The sequence below is a fragment of the Salvelinus fontinalis genome, chromosome 10 (genome assembly GCF_029448725.1).
Source record: "Salvelinus fontinalis isolate EN_2023a chromosome 10, ASM2944872v1, whole genome shotgun sequence".
In the NCBI taxonomy this organism is placed as follows: Eukaryota; Metazoa; Chordata; class Actinopteri; order Salmoniformes; family Salmonidae; genus Salvelinus; species Salvelinus fontinalis.
In genome coordinates, this window is record NC_074674.1 from 6,229,052 (window position 1) to 6,245,195 (window position 16,144).

At 43.5% G+C, this 16,144-nt stretch overlaps 1 protein-coding gene across 7 annotated transcripts in view; it reads left to right on the top strand.

The window, feature by feature from the left end:
* Positions 1-15,242, top strand: part of camk2a (calcium/calmodulin-dependent protein kinase II alpha) — a 99,302-nt gene extending 84,060 nt beyond the window's left edge. Inside the window, exons 14-19 of one of the 7 annotated variants that reach the window (XM_055935548.1) lie at positions 162-194; positions 679-727; positions 3,543-3,618; positions 10,056-10,150; positions 11,243-11,484; positions 12,688-15,242. In XM_055935548.1, coding sequence (XP_055791523.1) covers positions 162-194; positions 679-727; positions 3,543-3,618; positions 10,056-10,150; positions 11,243-11,475 — 486 coding nt within the window. In that variant the 3' untranslated portion in view covers positions 11,476-11,484; positions 12,688-15,242. Of the gene's footprint in view, positions 1-161; positions 195-678; positions 728-3,542; positions 3,619-10,055; positions 10,151-11,242; positions 11,485-12,651 lie in introns of all 7 variants that reach the window. The other 6 variants (XM_055935549.1, XM_055935545.1, XM_055935550.1 and 3 more) reach the window with 6 other exon arrangements.
* The last annotated feature ends 902 nt before the right edge of the window (positions 15,243-16,144 follow it).

The window sequence follows — 16,144 nt, forward strand, 5'->3', positions numbered from 1 at the left end:
TCCCTCTCCTCCCTCCGCAGCACGGAGGTGTCCCTCTCCTCCCTCCGCAGCATGGAGGTGTCCCTCTTCTCCCTCCGCAGCACGGAGGTGTCCCTCTTCTCCCTGGCGTTTCCATCTCATCCTTTGTGTTCCTGTCTAACCTCTTCTCATTTCTCTTCCAGAAAAGGAAGTCCAGTTCCAGCGTCCAGCTGATGGTGAGTGTGATATTCCCCACCCTCTCGGCCACGCCTCTCGGCTTTCCACCTAACAGGGAAAGTGATAATAGCTTTAAAAAATCCAAACGAACCAATGAACAAGCGAATAAAGCTGTCATTCAAAATGGAGCTGGACTTTCTTTTTGTTTTTGTGTGTGACCATCCCATCTCTAATGTTGTCTAATCCCGATGCTTTTGATGATATGATATGCTCTTGGGGGTTCATTGTGGGGGTAACCCATCTCTCCTTCTCTAGGTGTTTCCCTCCCATATCTCACCCTACTCCTAACCAGCTAGACCTCAGAAATAACCAAACAGCCTGTTTTCTCTCTATTTAAGGTGCAGTCAGGGAGGCAGCTGTCTGTCTGTTGGAGGTGTGTGTGTGTGTTGTGTTTACCCGGCTCTTCCACTTCCTGGTGTGGAGAGAATACCACTTTCTATGATTGAGTGTGAATCTCTGAACCCATCTGTGTGTCCTTTCTAGGAATCCTCTGAAAGCACCAACACCACTATTGAGGACGAAGACACCAGAGGTAAGGTTCTCCCCTCCTCTCACCTCTCATCTCCTCAGCACTAGCAGTCTGGGCATGGTAATAGGACAGGGCGACAGCTGTCAGGGGGAATAGAGCTCTGCTAAACTAAACAGATATCCTACGGGGGTCATATATGTTGCACACACACACATATTGAGCTGTTGAGATATGGCTTTCTCTGGCTCAGGAAGTGATACTCGATAATGCTAAAAATAACCCTAAAACCAGCACAACACTGCTGTGGACAGGTTCACTCTTACTTCAGTTCCAGTCCATTTACATGACTGACAACCTAACAGAGGGGGAGAACAGATTCACAATCTCTGCCTTATGTTTTTCGAGAAGGGTCTACCATGACGATTGGCTACTGTGAAAACATTTCAGTTAATACAGCTATGCAAATAGCTACTGTATGGAATTCTATTTAATAGCTTGACTGAGGCAGTACTCGCATGAATGAATATGAGTAAGTCAGTTAAATAACGGCTGGTGGTGGAGTTGCATTGCTGTTGCTTATGCCAGTTTGAGCATGCGTGTTCTATGGAATGGGAATAAATAGATAGAAAGCCTGTCTTCTCTCTGTCAGTAAACCTTACACCTCTTACTAAGAGACGGGCCTGCTGTGAGGTGTAATGCTCCTCTTACTAAGAGACGAGCCTGCCGTGAGGTGTAATGCTGCTCTTACTAAGAGACGGGCCTGCCGTGAGGTGTAATGCTCCTCTTACTAAGAGACGGGCCTGCTGTGAGGTGTAATGCTCCTCTTACTAAGAGACGGGCCTGCTGTGAGGTGTAATGCTCCTCTTACTAAGAGACGGGCCTGCTGTGAAGTGTAATAGTCCTCTTACTAAGAGACGGGCCTGCTGTGAGGTGTAATAGTCCTCTTACTAAGAGACGGGCCTGCTGTGAGGTGTAATGCTCCTCTTACTAAGAGACGGGCCTGCTGTGAGGTGTAATGCTCCTCTTACTAAGAGACAGAACTGTTGTGAGGTGTAATGCACCTCTTACTAAGAGACGGGCCTGCTGTGAGGTGTAATGCACCTCTTACTAAGAGACGGGCCTGCTGTGAGGTGTAATGTACCTCTTACTAAGAGACGGGCCTGATGTGAGGTGTAATGCTCCTCTTACTAAGAGACGGGCCTGCTGTGAGGTGTAATGCTCCTCTTACTAAGAGACGGGCCTGCTGTGAGGTGTAATGCACCTCTTACTAAGAGACGGGTCTGCTGTGAGGTGTAATGCTGCTCTTACTAAGAGACGGGCCTGCTGTGAGGTGTAATGCACCTCTTACTAAGAGACGGGTCTGCTGTGAGGTGTAATGCACCTCTTACTAAGAGACGGGCCTGCTGTGAGGTGTAATGCTGCTCTTACTAAGAGACGGGCCTGCTTTGAGGTGTAATGCTGCTCTTACTAAGAGACGGGCCTGCTGTGAGGTGTAATGCTGCTCTTACTAAGAGACGGGCCTGCTGTGAGGTGTAATGCTGCTCTTACTAAGAGACGGGCCTGCTGTGAGGTGTAATGCTGCTCTTACTAAGAGACGGGCCTGCTGTGAGGTGTAATGCCCCTCTTTGACTACAGCAGCTCATTGATTTTTTGGAAACAAATGGAAACATTTCAACACTTTGTCTCCTCCTACAAGAGTGGTTCGAGAAAACGTCATTGTGCTTTCACCAGAGAGGAGGTAGATGCATGTGGCAGAGCTGCAATTAGGGCGATGCAGAGAAACTGTGTAGGTGGAGAGTGGGCGAGACGAGAGATAGAACAATGATCTCTGCAGTGGTTGAAGGTGTTGGGAGGGGGGGTGAAGGAAGGTTAGACAGAGAGAGAGAGAGAGAGAGAGCGATATGAAAGATGAAAGACTTCCTAAAGTGCATGACAAGCGATATAAACATGTGTACTAGATAATTTGCTAGCTTTGACAGTCAATCACTGGCATAGTCTCTAATAGCTACTGTATGTCAAATATCATCTGCATTCTACTGATTTCTAGGTAGCTTGAATTCTCCCAGTTCTGTATTTACTGAAGAGAAAGAGGGAGTTAGGAGGACAAACTGTGAGGATGTAACCCTCTGTGAGCGTCCCCTCTTCACCATATGCAAGGCACGACCTTGCTTTCCCAACTCTGAGCTGCAACCCAGAGCTGGTGGGAGTGAAGCTCTCTCTCTGCTGACACGGTGCATCTCTCAGTGTGGGCAGAGAACAGCCCCCTCACACTCAACAAAGCACTGAGAGGCAGCAGGCAGACACACACACACAGACAACACACACACATGCACACATCCCAGGTCTGTACAAAAGGTCTACAAAGCTAAATAAAAACTGTTGCTATACAGCAGGAACAACTCATTTATTTATTACAGTGCCAGGAATACTGCAGTCCTACAGTCCTACAGTCCTACAGTCCTACAGTCCTACAGTCCTATTCATCATGGTACTTTGTTGTCAGCAGTGCTGTGTGTCAGAGCTGTGTGCCAGAATGGTGTGTCAGAATGGTGTCAGAACGGTGTGTCAGTGTGGTGTGTCAGAGCTGTGTGCCAGAACGGTGTGTCAGAGCTGTGTGTCAGAGCTGTGTGTCAGAATGGTGTGTCAGAGCGGTGTGTCAGAACGGTGTGTCAGAACGGTGTGTCAGAACGGTGTGTCAGTGCTGTGTGTCAGTGCTGTGTGTCAGAGCTGTGTGTCAGAGCTGTGTGTCAGAGCTGTGTGTCAGAGCTGTGTGTCAGAATGGTGTGTCAGAACGGTGTGTTAGAGCGGTGTGTCAGAGCGGTGTGTCAGAACGGTGTGTCAGAACGGTGTGTCAGAGCGGTGTGTCTATGTTTCACAGTGAGGAAACAGGAGATCATCAAGGTAACAGAGCAGCTCATAGAAGCCATCAGCAATGGAGACTTTGAGAGCTACACGTAAGTAAACAGACCACATACTGCACCCATTCACTCACTGTTCACTCACTGTTCACTCACTGTTCACTCTCTGTCTTGCTGTAGAGAAGTGATAAAGAGGGATAGAAACATACGTTGGTAACGAACATGTCTTCTACTGATACAGCAGTCTGATTGGCTTAACTCAGGGTTTGTCTTAATACTTCTTATGGCTGCAATCCCGGTAATGGGATCGATAGCCAGTGAAAGTGCAGGGCGCCAAATTCAAACAACAGAAATCTCATAATTAAAATTCCTCAAACATACATGTGTTTTATACCATTTTAAGATTATCAAGGTAATCTTGTTGTTAATCCCACCAAAGTGTCCGATTTCAAATAAGCTTTTCAGCGAAAGCACCACAAACGATTATGTTAGGTCACCACCAACTCAAAGAAAAATTCTGCCATTTTTCCAGCCAAAGAGAGGAGTCACAAATAGCACAAATAGAGATCAAATTAATCACTAACCTTTGATGATCTTCATCAGATGACACTCATAGGACTTCATATTACACAATAAATATATGTCTTGTTCGATTAAGTTCATATTTGTATCCAAAAACCTCAGTTTACATTGGCGCCATGTTCAGAAATGCCTCCAAAATATCCTGAGAAATTGCAGAGAGCCACGTCAAATAACAGAAATACTCATCATAAACTTTGATGAAAGATACATGTTTTACATAGAATTAAAGATACACTTGTTCTTAATGCAAGAGCTGTGTCAGATTTCAAAAAGCTTTACGGCAAAACAAAATATTCAATAATCTGAAAACAGCGTTCAGCCACAAAAGCAAGCCATACAGTTACCCGCCCAAATTGTGCAGTCAACAAAACTCATAAATAGTATTATAAATCTTCACTTACCTTTGCTGATCTTCGTCGGAATGCACTCCCAGGACTCCCACTTCCACAAGAAATGTTTGTTTTTTCAGTAATGTCCATCATTTATGTCCAAATAGCTATTTTTTGTCACGTGTTTGGAATACAAATCCAACGTCAGAAGAGCGCATTCACTAAAACCTGACGAAATGTCCAAAAGTTCCGTAACAGTCCGTAGAAACTTGTCAAACGATGTATTGAATATATCTTTAGAATGTTTTTAATATAAATCTTGAATAACGTTCCAACCGGAGAATTACATTGACTTCAGATGAGCGATGGAACGAGCTCCCTCTTATGTGAATGCGCATGGTCAAAGCATGGTCACCTCATGGCAGTGGTGACTCATTCCTGTCTCCTTCGGCCCCGCTTCACAGTAGAGTCATCAGACAAAGTTCTACAGACTGTTGACATCTAGTGGAAGCTGTAAGAAGGGAAAACTCATCCATATCTCGGTGTAATTTCAGTGGGAGCTTGGTTGAAAATCTACCAGCCTCAGAGTTTCCACTTCCTGTTTGGATTTTTTCTCAGGTTTTTGCCTGCCATATGAGTTCTGTTATACTCACAGACATAATTCAAACAGTTTTAGAAATGTCAGAGTGTTTTCTATCCAATACTAATAATAATATGCATATATTAGCAACTATGACTGAGGAGCAGGCCGTTTACTCTGGGCACCTCTGTGCACCTTTCATCCAAGCTACTCAATACTGAGGGTTTGTCTTAACTCAGGGTTTATCTTAACTGTAACAGTGTAATTGATAACTCAGGGTTTGTCTTAACTGTAACAGTGTAATTGATAACTCAGGGTTTGTCTCAACTGTAACAGTGTAATTGATAAGTCAGTGTTTGGCTGTAGACATGAATCTAAGATGGCTTTGAGTTGGTTGTGAGGGTAGACCTCCGTAGGTCTATGTCCTTACTGATTTTACAGATAGATCCCTCCCAGTGCATGTGTCTGGGACTAAATTCTTCAAATCAAGGAGGGAGAAAACTGTCTACATGACCAATCAAGGCCATTTGGAGGCTGAACAAGTTAATACCTTGATCATGAATAGCTGTGCATACCATTCATTTGCTCCAAGACGATGCACATATGTTAAGATGTTCCGGGCTATATGTTCGTCTGGCGTTAAGCAAGCTCCTTTGCAATTTTAACCTGTTCGAAAAATGTAAGTAATTTTCCTGTGACAATGCTTGCTTGTTTTCGATTTTGTTTGATTAAAAAACAAGTCCTTAGTAGACTACGCTTACGCTACTACAGGGTAGTACGAAAGCTGGTTCAACAGCAATGCGTCTGGTATTTTTCTTATCCTGGCCATGAATTAGCCAAGTACAGTAGCCTATATCCAGAAAATATTTCTAAATGGTCTACTCGTGAGGCTTTTTTCTCAACATATTTTTGCATTATTTACATACAGTAGGCCTACCTGCAGTGCATACTCCATTCGGCTTGTATCCCTCCCCGTTTCCAAAGAGCGTCTCTTGTCCGGTTACCAAAGACACGGCCCTCCAAAAACACACTGTAAAACTATTATTATTAAGTAACTGCTTCCACAGGCTATTTTTGTGTTAACTGATTAATATAAATAAAAAATGCCCAAACTTGGCTCCAACATGAGCAAACGTAGGACAACATTTTTGTCAACTTAAAATGATGTGTTTGCTAAATATTTCTCATATGTTCATTCAACTAGAAATAATTATTTTTGCATTTCACCCCCCCCAAAAAGGCTGTGGAATAAAAACTCAGCAAAAAAAGAAATGTCATTTTTCAGGACCCTGTCTTTCAAAGATAATTCGTAAAAATCCAAATAACTTCACAGATCTTCATTGTAAAGGGTTTAAACACTGTTTCTCATGCTTGTTCAATGAACCATAATCAATTAATGAACATGCACCTGTGGAACGGTCGTTAAGACACTAACAGCTTAGACGGTAGGTTATGAAAACTTAGGACACTAAAGAGGCCTTTCTACTGACTCTGAAAAACACTAAAAGAAAGATGCCCAGGGTCCCTGCTCATCTGCGTGAATGTGCCTTAGGCATGCTGCAAGGAGGCATGAGGACTGCAGATGTGGCCAGGGCAATAAATTGCAATGTCCGTACTGTGAGACGCCTAAGACAGCGCTACAGGGAGACAGGACGGACAGCTGATCGTCCTCGCAGTGGCAGACCACGTGTAACAACACCTGGATCTGTACATCCGAACATCACACCTGAGGGACAGGTACAAGGTTGGCAACAACAACTGCCCGAGTTGCCCCAGGATGCACAATCCCTCCATCAGTGCTCAGACTGTCCGCAATAGGCTGAGAGAGGCTGGACTAAGGGCTTGTAGGCCTGTTGTAAGGCAGGTCCTCACCAGACATCACTGGCAACAACGTTGCCTATGGGCATAAACCCACCGCCGCTGGACCAGACAGGACTGGCAAAAAGTGCTCTTCACTGATGAGTCGCGGTTTTGTCTCACCAGGGGTGATGATCGGATTTGCGTTTATCGTAGAAGGAATGAGCGTTACACCGAGGCCTGTACTCTGGAGCGGGATCGATTTGGAGGTGGAGGGTCCGTCATGGTCTGGGGCGGGGTATCACAGCATCATCGGACTGAGCTTGTTGTCATTGCAGGCAATCTCAATGCTGTGCATTACAGGGAAGACATCATCCTCCCTCATGTGGTACCCTTCCTGCAGGCTCATCCTGACATGACCCTCCAGCATGACAATGCCACCAGCCATACTGCTTGTTCTGTGCGTGATTTCCTGCAAGACAGGAATGTCAGTGTTCTGCCATGGCCAGCGAAGAGCCCGGATCTCAATCCCATTGAGCACGTCTGGGACCTGTTGGATCGGAGTGTGAGGGCTATACAGAAAATAGTATTCAACATGTGCTAACCTGGGATTTGAACTTGGTTCACAGCATTCCAATCGTCCTGCTACGCCACCATATCTGTGTCTATAACTAATTACACTTGTATTGCTACACTTTGTACTTTGTACACTCAACAAAAACTGCTTTATTTATCATGTTGATTAATGATAGATTAACATTAAAACAGTAATATGCCTCCACCAACATTAGACACCTATACAGAAAAACCTAAAATTGCTTAAATAATTACATCAAATCAATGATGAGAGTATAGTCAGATTAACTGATAATTGGTGTAGACACTGTGGCATAGCAGAATGATCGGAATGCTGTGAACCAAGCGGTTATGAGTTAAAATCCCAGTTGAAGACATGTTGAATAATAATGACTATGTAAACGATCATGCACTATATAGTCAACATGTGTCAAATATGTACATTGAAAACACAATGTTAAAAGCACTCTGTGTGTGTAACTAGTTCCACCGCCTTTTTTGGGGGTAAAAGGCCAAAAATAATCATTTGTAGTTGAATTAACATATGAGACAAATTGAGCAAACGCATCATTTTTAATTGACAGTATTTTTGCCTATGTTTTCTCATGTTGGAGTTAAGTTTGGCTCAACTAAAAATCTTAAGTTCAGGTAACAAAAGTTGAGTAAACAAAAAAAAGTCTGTGGAACCAGTTACTTAATAATAATGAGTTGAAGCAACTAGATTTGTGGGTGTTTTTTAAAATAGTGTAGGCTATTCAACATGTTCAGTCCTATAAGGCCATATCAAGGGGAGGCTGAGGAAATATCTAGCTTATTGAGAACCTACCTCACACATTTATGGGAGCCTAGTATTTTTTATTTGAGGTGAAGTGCGGTAAAGTGAGGTAAAGGGCCAATTCATTGATGCCAACTACAACAATGTTGACAATCAACACTCCAAACATATTGAGCAACACTGGATATTTTTGTTGTTGTGTTACTATTACTCGTTACTGTAGCCTATGCTATTTAATAAAGTTCAGAATCAATCCACAATGGACTAGGACTAGAACATTCCGTGCCCCCCGACGAATTGGAGTTGATGACAACGCAAAGATCGTCAATAACCTACAGAACTGGAGACAAGCACATCCATGGAATGCGTTGAATGGCCAGTGAGTGGCCAAGCGCTCGTCACACTACAACTTGTTCATTCATCAAAACCCAGCCCTTTCACGGCACCGCCAGCTATTGCACTCATAATAACAGCTGTGAAAATAGCTCAAATATTTCGGACACACCCCTGGACCTATAACACTACCTCCAGCGCTTAGATTTACCATAAGTTAGGTTTGTTAAAATAGATCCCTCTGGGTGAACCATATGAATAACAAGGCCATTGTATTTCATTAAACTCTAGCTAATGCAGCTCTGAGTAAACAGTAAATGGCTATATCCCAATAGCCTATCTGAAGTGTTTGAGTAGTGTGACCCTCCCACAAGCCCACTACACGGTGCCAGATTTAGTCCTATTCAGCAGGAGTTTATCTCCAAACTTGGCATCCTGAGGGGAGTAACAACACCCCAGCTGGTCCGTCACATGTCTGTCACATCTTGGAGCACCTGTTCAAAACCAAGGGAGTAAAGTTCCCATCCAGGGCAGGAGGCATCATTTTTGCTGTGGTTGTTATAGTTCCACAGTCATGATAACGCTGTCTGCCAATTACAAAGGCCTGGAAAGAATCTGCTCCCCGCACGCTCAACCCTTTTACAACCATGCAGCGATCTGCCATGGACACAGAAAACACTGCCATTTTTCCACTGTATCGAGTCACATGTTCCAAAATACTACGTGAGCAGTAATACAGCATGGAGGGTCAGCCTCGTCCCTTCACTGAAGCATTCCAAAGAGCAGTAATACTGCATGGAGGGTCAGCCTCGTCGCTTCACTGAAGCATTCCAAAGAGCAGTAATACTGCATGGAGGGTCAGCCTCGTCCCTTCACTGAAGCATTCCAAAGAGCAGTAATACTGCATGGAGGGTCAGCCTCGTCCCTTCACTGAAGCATTCCAAAGAGCAGTAATACTGCATGGAGGGTCAGCCTCGTCGCTTCACTGAAGCATTCCAAAGAGCAGTAATACTGCATGGAGGGTCAGCCTCGTCCCTTCACTGAAGCATTCCAAAGAGCAGTAATACTGCATGGAGGGTCAGCCTCGTCCCTTCACTGAAGCATTCCAAAGAGCAGTAATACTGCATGGAGGGTCAGCCTCGTCGCTTCACTGAAGCATTCCAAAGAGCAGTAATACTGCATGGAGGGTCAGCCTCGTCCCTTCACTGAAGCATTCCAAAGAGCAGTAATACTGCATGGAGGGTCAGCCTCGTCGCTTCACTGAAGCATTCCAAAGAGCAGAAGAGAAGTTAACCCATGCTCTTTTTCTCCCCTGTTGTCTCACTGTCTCCATCCCTGACTCGTATCTCTCTCTCTCTCTCTCTCTCTCCTCTCTCTCTCTCTCTCTCTCTCTCTCTCTCTCTCTCTCTCTCTCTCTCTCTCTCTCTCTCTCTCTCTCTCTCTCTCGTGTCTCTCGTGTCTCTCTCTCTCGTGTCTCTCGTGTCTCTCTCTCTCGTGTCTCTCGTGTCTCTCTCTCTCGTGTCTCTCGTGTCTCTCTCTCTCGTGTCTCTTCCCCCTATAGTAAGATGTGTGACCCCAGTGTGACAGCGTTTGAGCCAGAAGCTCTGGGTAATCTGGTGGAAGGCCTGGACTTCCATCGCTTCTACTTTGAGAACTGTAAGTTGCATTGCTCTCTCCTTGCCTCCCTCCCTCCTACTATATCAATTTCAAAATTCGAATTTTACATTATACACAGACAGTTTCAAGCTACAGGAAACCTGTGTTGAATTGTTTGGGATATATAATCAAATCCCAGAGCTGTACACAGACAGGAGGGCTGTAAAACTCTTGCTATACAGTACTAACAACTCATTTACTTTCCCAGTGAAGGGAGAGTATACATATTATACACACTATAGTATAATTAAGCAATAAGGCACGAGGGGGTGTGGTATATAGACAATATACCACGGCTAAGGGCTGTTCTTCCTGGATACAGCCCTTAGCCGTGGTATATTGGCCATATACCACAAACCCCAGAGGTGCCATATTGCTATTATAAACTGGTTACCAATGTAAGTAAAACAGTAAAAATGCATGTTTTGTCATACCCGTGGTATATGGTCTGATATACCACAGCTGTCAGCCAATCAGCATTCAGGGCTTGAACCACCCAGTTTATAATATATATTTTGGAATATGCTTTAATAGTCCTTTAAATGTGCTCATAAGCTCTAGCTTATGGTTTTCATAATAGGTGACAAAAAATGTAATTTCTATTTCATGAGATGTGGTTAGGATTACAGGAAGTTGTGGAGAACAGAACCTTGGGGCCATTATTTGTAAGTGAATGTAGTGTTCATTAGCTCCTACAGTGGCTGCTGACTGAATGCTTTTGGCTCATTGTGATGAGTAATGGATGAACCCGCTCCGCTCTAATCCTCTCATATCAGCCACTGCTCTCCCAGCCAGAGGAAACAGCTCCAATGGGTCTGATTGGACTGATTGGGAAAATGACAGAGCAAGGAAGAGAGAAAGAGAAGAAGAGAGAAATTAAAGAAGAGAGAAATGGAGAGAAACATAATGAGAGTGAAATGAATTAACCCTTTCAAATATTAATTCTGTAAAGCATTGATAAAGGAACAGCATCATCATCAGTGAGAGAGACTATGGCATACCTAGTCATAAACCAGTGACAACTCCTGCAGTCATAGAATGACTTATTCATTGACTGACTGTTGTCTTGTGTGTATGTTACTCCTCCCCCAGTGTGGTCTAAGAACAGTAAGCCTGTCCACACCACCATCCTGAACCCCCACATCCACCTGATCGGGGAGGAAGCTGCCTGCATCGCTTACATCCGCATCACCCAGTACATCGACACCAACGGCATGCCCCGCACCGCCCAGTCTGAGGAGACACGCATCTGGCACCGCCGTGACGGCAAGTGGCAGATAGTCCACTTTCACCGCTCTGGATCACCCTCCGCCATCACCAAGTAAGCCAGTCTGGTGAGTGTCTCCTCACCTCTCCTTTACTCTCTATACTGGAAACACTCAAGTGGTGGGAGATGTATCTATTTAATATAGGCCTGCCATCTGGTGGGAGATGTAGCTATTTAATATAGGGCTGCCATCTGGTGGGAGATGTAGCTATTTAATATAGGGCTGCCATCTGGTGGGAGATGTAGATATTTAATATAGACCTGCCATCTGGTGGGAGATGTAGATATTTAATATAGACCTGCCATCTGGTGGGCAATGTAGCTATTTAATATAGGCCTGACATCTGGTGGAAGATGTAGCTATTTAATAAAGGCCTGCCATCTGGTGGGAGATGTAGCTATTTAACATAGGCCTGCCATCAGTGGGAAATGTAGCTATTTAATATAGGCCTGACATCTGGTGGAAGATGTAGCTATTTAATAAAGGCCTGCCATCTGGTGGGAGATGTAGCTATTTAACATAGGCCTGCCATCTGGTGGGCAATGTAGCTATTTAATATAGGCCTGACATCTGGTGGAAGATGTAGCTATTTAATAAAGGCCTGCCATCTGGTGGGAGATGTAGCTATTTAATATAGGCCTGCCATCAGTGGGAAATGTAGCTATTTAATAAAGGCCTGCCATCTGGTGGGAGATGTAGCTATTTAACATAGGCCTGCCATCAGTGGGAAATGTAGCTATTTAACATAGGCCTGACATCTAGTGGGAGATGTAGCTATTTAATATAGGCCTGACATCTGGTGGGAGTTGTAGCTATTTAATAAAGGCCTGCCATCTATTGGGAGATGTAGCTATTTCATATAGGCCTGCCATCTATTGGGAGATGTAGCTATTTAATATAGGCCTGACATCTGGTGGGAGATGTAGCTATTTAATATAGGCCTGCCATCTGGTGGGAGATGTAGCTATTTAATAAAGGCCTGGTATCTGGTGGGAGATGTATCTATTTAATATAGGCCTGCCATCTGTGGGAGATGTAGCTATTTAATGTAGGCCTGCCATCTGGTGGGAGATGTAGCTATTTAATATAGGCCTGCCATCTGGTGGGAGATGTAGCTATTTAATAAAGGCCTGCCATCTATTGGGAGATGTAGCTATTTCATATAGGCCTGCTAGTACTCAATGCCAGATATTATGTAGCTGTACAGGCATGGGCTTCTTTAATAAGGATCAGTTTTCTCTTATTCCCTACTATTTGTTATTGAATGAGGTCAGGCAATCTCTCGTCTCCCCCTCTGACCCCAACTGAGCTCTTGAGCAGGAGGGTTTGAGTGAGACGTCTCTCTGAGTGACACCGGTGGGTTACCAGCCGGCTGCATGGGGACACAGAGGGACGCCCACCGACCAGCCTGAGGAACCATGAGCCCACACGCCACATCTCATCTCTTTAATTGAAATCCGTTTACGTCTCCTCTCATATCCGTCCCAAGGAAATCAAACTAACGTCACACTATGTCACGCTCTCATGTATGTACTGTATATGCTGTGTGTGTCAGGAACATTTTAGCCTTGTCATTCTATCTCTCCGCTCATTCTTCTCTGACATTCTTGGTTCTTGTCATACTACAGTACTTGGCAGAGTCACAATCAGTACAAATGGATCTATGAGTAGGATTCAATCTGTAAAATATAGCCGAGGGTAGTAGGAATACTGAGTGTGCTGATTTTTTTATAATCCCCACAAAATTTGTGAACTAGGCCTTTATTACTCCTGTTTGCAGAGCAGAGAAATCCCCCTCCCCTCAATAAAAATTGTCCTCAGGCACACCCCTCATCCACCAAAATCTCCTTATCACCCACCCCCCTAAACATCTTCCCGCGGCTCTAAAGCTCTCGCAGTAATCGGCACCTACAGTTTTCCTTCCACTTAAATGTTTTTATTCAACAATGCTCCCTCGACAATGCTCCCTCGACAATGCTCCCTCGACAATGCTCCCTCGACAATTCTCCCTCGACAATGCTCCCTCGACAATGCTCCCTCGACAATTCTCCCTCGACAATTCTCCCTCGACAATTCTCCCTCGACAATGCTCCCTCGACAATGCTCCCTCGACAATGCTCCCTCGACAATTCTCCCTCGACAATGCTCCCTCGACAATGCTCCCTCGACAATGCTCCCTCGACAATGCTCCCTCGACAATGCTTCCTCGACAATGCTCCCTCAACAATTCTCCCTCAACAATGCTCCCTCAACAATGCAGTATATTAATATTTAATAATAACATTAAAGTCCAGTCAGAAATAACATGTAATAGTAATAGTAACATAAAAATGTACATAATTGAGCATAATACTGTATGTGGGAGAGCATCAAAGCACTTCTTTAGGTTCTTCCAATGAGGACTGAGGGTATATACCATATATCTTCCTCACTTTTTATTGTTGTCAATACAAACCCCCCCTTGCTTGTTAGAGCAGTTGAACTTACTTGCAGCGGACAGTGTAAACTACAGTATTCTGCCTACTTCAGAGTAAGAAGCAATTTACAGAAGACCACTAACACTGCACAGGATTTTCTGCAATAAGTTAGATTGGTGTTTTTATACTAAATAGTGTGTTCTTCTGATATAGATTGGTTGTGGATTAAAAAAAACGACAATTCATTTTAGTGACTTTGTTTTATTGATGTCCCATTCCCTCTATTTCGTCACTTTCCAGTGTTAACATCACTGTTTATTGCATGCAAGTGTATAAATGAGCTTTGGATCTCTCTGCTTGTGTTTCTAGTTCTCAAATTTGTCAAATGTGATATTTCAGATGTACTCTCAGAGATGTATAAATAATTGTATCTTTTTACTGTTTGAAGAATGTCATAACGGGACAAATAAGAACCCGATATCACCTCTAAACTGCAGTATGTGTTTCCCTGTGTGTTAACAATAAATGCCTCACAGAATATTTGATTGTGCGTTGAAAAACTGCCAGAATTGAATTTGATTTAAACAAAACGTGTTTACTATTGGCAGTTCAACAGAGATTTATATCAAACTTTGTACTGTAAAGCAATTTGTGAAAAATCTGCTGAATACGACAAACAAATCTTTTCCTCAACATATTTGATAGAAAAGGATAAAAGAAGAACCACAATAGCCAAATCCTCTGTGTGCTTTCTAGAACTGATTCTACAGATTCTATACTTGTTTTATACATAGTCTAGTATTTTCGTGTAAATGGCCAGACCTACAGCCTACTGCTGTAAAACAGCATAAGAACTTCCATTACACTGCTGCTCTGATGTTGCTGTTTCTTTCCGGGCACCATTGAACGGAGCACATTGAGGACCTTATGCTACTGTATAGGAGCTATTGTAGGATTTATGTTATTCTGGATATGAGACGCTTTCTTTATATTATTCTAGATATGAGACGCTTTCTTTATATTATTCTGGATATGAGACGCTTTCTTTATATTATTCTGGATATGTGGCGCTTTATTTCAGTATATTATTCTGGATATGAGATGCTTTCTTTATATTATTCTGGATATGTGGCGCTTTATTTCAGTATATTATTCTGGTTATGTGACGATTTCATTTTAGTATTCTGGATATGTGACGCTTTTTTATTATTCTGGATATATGACGCTTTTTGTTATTCTGCATATATGCTTTCTTTCCTTTGAAGCATGCGAGTTTGTAATGTGCTCGAAGTTAATGTGTCTGTTTTTGAAAATTATTTTCTGAAGGGTCAAAGTCATCATTTGCAATTGTTATATAATATACTGTGAATGTGGGTCTGTAAATAAAAACATTATAATGATAAGGTATTCCAAAAATGTTTGTAATATTTTTCTATATTTTACATTTTATTTGACCTTTATTTAACTAGACAATCAATCAAATGTATTTATGAAACCCTTTTTACATCAGATGTCACAAAGTGCTGTACAGAAACCCAGCCTAAATCCCCAACCAGCAAGCAATGCAGATGTAGAAGCACGGTGGCTGGGAAAAACTCCCTAGAAAGGCCAGAACCTAGGAAGAAACCTAGAGAGGAACCAGGCTATGAGGGGTGGCCAGTCCTCTTCTGGCTGTGCCGGGTGGAGATTATAACAGAACATGGCCAAGATGTTCAAACGTTCATAGATGACCAGCAGGGTCAGATAATAATAACCACAGTGGTTGTAGAGGGCAACAGGTCAGCACCTCAGGAGTAAATGTCAGTTGGCTTTTCATAGCCGATCATTCAGAGAGAGTCCAAAACAGCAGGTCCGGCACAAGGTAGCTCGTCCAGTGAACATGTCAGGGTTCCATAGCTACAGGCAGAATAGTTGAAACTGGATCAGCAGCATGACCATGGTCCAGGTCCTCCGAGAGAAGAGAGAGCGAGAAAGAGAGAGAAAAAGAGAGAGAATCAGAGAAAAAGAGAGAGAGATAATTAGAGGGAGCATATTTAAATTCACACAGGACACCGGATAAGACAGGAGAAATACTCCAGATATAACAGACTGACTCTAGCCCCCCGACACATAAACTATTGCATCATACTACATACTGGAGGCTGAGACAGGAGGGGTCGAGAGACACTGTGGCCCCATCCGACGATACCCCCGGACTGGGCCAAACAGGCAGGATATAACCCCACCCACTTTGCCAAAGCACATCCCCCACACCCCTAGAGGGATATTTTCAACCACCAACCTACTATCCTGAGACAAGGCCGAGTATA